The sequence below is a fragment of the Conger conger genome, chromosome 16 (assembly GCF_963514075.1).
Source record: "Conger conger chromosome 16, fConCon1.1, whole genome shotgun sequence".
In the NCBI taxonomy this organism is placed as follows: Eukaryota; Metazoa; Chordata; class Actinopteri; order Anguilliformes; family Congridae; genus Conger; species Conger conger.
Window position 1 is genome coordinate 35,726,041 of NC_083775.1, and position 5,591 is coordinate 35,731,631.

The window sequence follows — 5,591 nt, forward strand, 5'->3', positions numbered from 1 at the left end:
TTCCAGACCCTTGGAGATGACGGGGGAGGTCTTCTCCTCGGAGTTTCCAAAATTATTACGAATTGCAATAATAATGAATTCGCAGCTAGGCGGCCAATCAGAGTAACTCATTTACAAAGCTGTAATTAACAATGTCGTAAAGGGAACTGATGGCATTCAGCTGGCAACAACTATATATTGTCCCGCATCTTTTTAAAATCGCTGCTCCCGGCGATTTTACTGTATATAAATTTGATTAAAATGCATTAAAGGAAAACTGCCGGCGAAGAAGTACTATGTCCACAACATTTTTTCAAACTTTAAGAAAACCGAAAATAAGGCAGATTTCAATGGTAGGTAATGGTTATATGTAGGCTAATAGTTACATTGACTTTATTTGGGTGTGCCCCCTGCCTCCAAGTCTGCAGGTTACCCAGTGGGTTCAGCTCAGCCAGCCACAGATTATGTGTACCTACATACTTTTTCGCATGCATTTTTTTCTGTGTACTTTCTGTGTATGTATTTTCTCATCAAATGTATCTATAGGCTAGCTATGTTACTGAGCCAACTAGTTTGGTAACATGCCCCTGTGAGTTCTCTTCCGAGAAATTGCTGCCTTAGTCACTGAAGAAAGGATGGAAAGTACATCGAGGGTACTTCCCATGCGCAGGGCTTCATGAATATGCGATTATCAGGCCACTGGATTTCAACAGAGTTGAAGTACATAAAACGTACGTGTCTTATTGTTATTAGAACAGCGTCGTTTGCGAACGAACCATCACGAGCACTACGATTTTATTTCTTATCACGCAGGCACTTAGAAACAAACAGTGAGTATGAGTGATTCAAATGGCGTACCATTTACAGATGGAAAGTTTTACGAGAGAAATTTTGACAGCAAGGAATACTTAAAGTCCTTTGACGTATATCCGAGTAGCTATGAGGGATTTTTGCCCTTCATGCTTCGTCACCTGCACAACACATTTTCATCAGGTAAGTGGGCTACAGAAGCTACTGAATGCTTGTGACAGGTGGGGCGTGAGAAGTGTGTTTTACTGCTGCTCCGAAGCAGGGGCGCCCGAGTACAGGGGCCAAAGATCCTGAACCACACCTAAAGCATTGCTGTACGAAATTCAGTCACTCTCGGTCTTTATGATATATGTTTTTGTCTGGCTACTAGCCTGTATGAATGGGCTGCAAAGCAATACCACCAAGGTAAAGAAACTGAATCTACTCCCACTTGAGAATTACCGATAGTCCTGCCCTCTTGACTGGATGAGTAGCCGGCTGTTTTCCGGAGCCTGCTACAGTGCAGCCTTTTGCATTAGTTTCAGTTTTGAAACCAAAAGCAAAACGATTCCCAGAAATTGCACCAAAAAAGCCCGAAAAAAAACAAAAAACTGTGTGATGTGGTGTTTTAAATGCAGAAGTTCTGCGAAAACTTTATTTAATTTCTCCTTAGATTCCAACCTCGAAGTGAGAACACGCAGAAACATCTGACTGGTCGGAATAATGATTTTATTTAGGGTTTTTTAGCTTTAGCTTGTCCAGATAATTTATGTAAATGTTTTTGGGCAGCACACTTCGACTTTTTACTTGTCATCTTGAGAAATAAACCACATCCTACTTACTATGCGACGTGAGTTGATGAGCGATATTTTCGGCATTTTCGTTTTTAGTAATCTCGAGTAGCTCCTGGTAGTTCCCTTTTATAACGTTGACCAAGTTCGTCTGAAACAGACAAACAACGTAAACACTTTTACAGAATCTATTATATTGGCGAGCAGTTCGTTGCAGTTGCTACACCGAGGACCGGGGTTGGATTCCCGGTCCTGCCAGGGTTAGCGGATCGCCGCGCACAACAGCACCCCGGGCGCCTCAGAATCACGGTCGAGCATGAGACGAGACGGCTTGAAGAAGGCATGTTGCTCTCCACGCTCTCTAACACTAATAGGATTAGATGGTGTACAATTGACTACCAAATTGGGAGAAAAGGGGATGCTTTATGTTTGCATGCTTTAATTAATGTCAGAATGGCCGGGAATGCAGGCGACTTCGTTTTACAGTAGAGGCAAAGTGTTGCATTTTAACGGGGTCCGGGGGATTAGCGGGGATGCACAGATGACGACGATGGCACGCACGTTCTCCTGAACAAACATTGTTTTGTTCTTTTCGTAAGTTACTGTTGTTTTACATTTCAGGAAACCTCGAGGGCAAAAGGGTGATTGACATAGGGAGCGGACCTACGATATATGCCATAATAAGTGCTAGCAGATGCTTTGAAGAAATAGTGCTGTCCGACATCGCCGACGGGAATCGCAGAGAGATTGAGAAGTGGCTGAAGAACGAAAAGGGCTGTTTTAACTGGCGTCCCATCATACAGTTTGTCTGTGAGCTGGAAGGCAGAAGGTAGCATACACTTTGAATGGTTATATTAGTAATATTAAGAATCACACTATGCACTGCCGCCTAATTATAAGCACAAGGAAATTAACATCACATCCTGCTTAAAGTAAAATGAAAAAATAATCAAAATTCATACGTAACTGTGTATGCCATTTAGAGGGTATTATACATAGCCTATTTAAGAAATTAAAATGCTTTACAACAGGCGCATATAAGTTGTCCTGTGAGATTTGTGTTCTGGCTAATCAGAAGACGCAAATGTATAGAGGCCATCCACCCAAAAAAAGAAGAAGACAAAAACAACGTATTCTGCTTATTGTGGCTACAGTGTCCCGAATCAACCTTTCTGTAGTTTATCTATGCTTGTATTTGAAACTAACCCACATAAAAAATGTTTAAAAGTCTGTATATCCTTGGTTTGGATGACAATATGAAGCTGGGTAAATATTATTTTGTGTGTGTGTGTGTGTGTGTGTGTGTGTGTGCGCGTGCTCGTGTGTGTTTCATCTTTTCTGGAGCAGCAGGTCACCAGAAGAGGTGGAGCGGAGGCTGAGGAAGATAGTGAAGCAGGTTCTGAGATGTGACGTTCTGCTGGAGAACCCTTTCCACCCTCTGAAGGTGGAACCGGCGGACTGCGTGCTGTCTAGTCTGTGTCTGGAGGCGGCCTGCAAGGACCAGGGAACGTACCGCCGGGTCCTCAGGAGTATAGCAGCGCTCCTGAACCCCGGGGGCGTGCTGGTGCTCCTCGGTGTCCTCGATCAGTCGTACTACCGAGAGGGGAAGCAGACCTTCTCTACTCTGGCTCTCAGTCAGAGCGCGATCGAGGAGATGCTGACGGATCAGGGCTTCACCATCAAGCAGGTCGAAACCTTGCCTGCAACAGAAAAGCAAAAAAAGTCCTGTGATGGCAACGCATTTTTTTATCTGTTCGCTCAGAAAAAATAGCTGACTATTAACCTGGGTCAGCCCCAGCGCACTTCCACAAGCTTCTCAGACTCCAAAATACCTCTCCGTTCTGCTACGTCTGGACGTCTGGCGCCTCCCGCTCATTGCAGCAGCACTTCCTGGTCAGGACTGGTGTCCGTTCTGGTCCCACAGTGGTGGAATGACCTTCCTGTGGAGACTTCGATAACATTCAAGCGCAGACTGAAAACTCACCTTTTCAGGCTGCACCTTTCCACTCCCCTCCATACCTCCCTGTAATGTAATGTATGGTATTTATCACTGATGTATACTTATTTCTTTCTATTCTTCATTATTTTTTGTTACTTCTAGCACTTATAATACTTCCTTCTTCCTTCTGGTTTTGCACTTCGACATACTTCGCTCTGGATAAGAGCATCTGCCAAATGCATGTAATGTACTGTATAAATGGGCTGCAAAGCAATACAACCACGGAACATATAAAGAAAATGAATCCGGTATGTTTACACTGAAAATTGATTAATCATATTAAAAGTTTCAGCATTTGTCCATCTTTTTTGTGCATGCATTGGTCAGGGTTCACACTGTTGCTATGATTTCCAGGAATTGATTCCATAATTTGCATTACACAAATGTGTGTGACCACAGGTAGCTGTCTTTAATGAATGTCTGGCAGACACCCAAAGCTCATACCCCTTTCACACAGAAGCAATGACATGGGAATGACTGCTTGTTGTTGATGTGAAAGTATGGAGTGAAATTAGTGTCAACTAGCAAACAAACAGAGCAAGTTTAACAAATGTCATATTGTCGAGGACCCGGCCCTAGGCCCGCCTGATGAGAGATAGAAGATGGGTTAGGCAGGAATGCATTGTGAACCCCTCGCACACGCCAATGGGGTAGGAGTAAAAGCTCCCGTAAGAGGAGAAGTATATGGTACAAGATAAATGTACAACTGTATATGGACACTGAGGAGTCTGAAGTCAGAGGACTTAGATTTAGGGTTTTAGAGAGCAAGGCTAAAGGCCTGACTGAGGCCATGCATAGAATGTGTTCTAGCATGACCATGGAAGATGCTGAACAGGCTGAACGGGAAATTGGTGACCCAGGGAGTTTGGCATTCAAGGAGACGGTAGATGTGATAACATACTTAGTTGACACGTGTGGGCTTGCTCCTACAGGGGAGGAGCACAAGGCCTGGTTAAAGCAACAGGATGAGGAAAACAATTAAGATAATTGGGAGATCAAAGAGTATGAGGAGATGGAAAAATGTAGGAGAGATAAGGAAAACGGAAGGGATGTCAATACCGAAAGAAGATTAAGAGGCTTCAAGGGCCTTCCTGATTATAGCACAAATAATTTATCGGATAGATTCAAAGGACTAACAGTGGAGGAGTTAAATGATGAATTACACTCAGCTATTAGCTGGATTTCTTTTGTAGATCCCTTAAGGCGCCACAAAAAGGGGCACCTGAAGAGTGTATTGAGATGGTGGCAGGCACTAACTTCTGGCTTGCATGAGGTCAAGGTGTGGAGGAAGTCAAGGAGAGACTATGACATTGAAACAGACACCAGTGATGAATAGATTCCTTAAAAAAATACAAAAAAAGCTAGTGTTTTTCCACTCGTATATTGAGATGGTGGAGGGGCACATGAGATAAAGTATTGGGGAAATTTCTTTTGAGGTATGAGAAAATGACAGTGGGACAAACAGAAGTGATGAATATGGTCATTAAAAAGTTGCATAAGAGATAAATGTCTTCCCACTCGATATATTGGGGACATTTCTCAACAAAAAAGGTACACTCTTATACGCAAAAAGGATATATAAGGAATAAGCTTTTAGACCTTAGGATAGCATCTTAGAATTTTGCTTCACAAGATACCTACGAGCTGTTGAAGAAAGAGCCACACAGAACAACTATAATCAAGCTTGAGTGGTAATTATAATCTATATTACTTGTAGAAGTAGGAAAAGTAATACATATAAGTAATACATTATAAGTTTCCTTTTATTTTTATGTCTTTTATTTCTCATTAAGGTACTATATAAGGTGGAAAAATGTAGAGAAGTTTTTATAGTTTAGCTAAATATAATATTCTAGGAATAGTTTCTTTTAAACGTCCAGAAGGGGGAGCTATAGGATAAGGCTAAGGCCAAAGAGGATGGGTATTTGAGGGGTGTACCTTGACTTTTAAACATCATGGTGGAAAGGTAAATTAGAAAGAGCTAAAGGGGTATATGTGACTTGCATGTGATCAGCAAACTGAAAGATGATATA

General features: G+C 42.3%; 1 protein-coding gene across 1 annotated transcript; it reads left to right on the forward strand.

Annotated features, from left to right (window-relative positions):
• Positions 1-241: 241 nt before the first annotated feature.
• On the forward strand, positions 242-3,860 carry LOC133114195 (nicotinamide N-methyltransferase-like; the record flags this gene model as incomplete). The annotated part of the gene is made up of 3 exons (XM_061223364.1): positions 242-332; positions 2,181-2,388; positions 2,907-3,860. Coding segments are annotated over 3 exons (723 nt in total), but the record flags the coding sequence as incomplete, so codon positions are not given.
• Between the last annotated feature and the right edge of the window lie 1,731 nt (positions 3,861-5,591).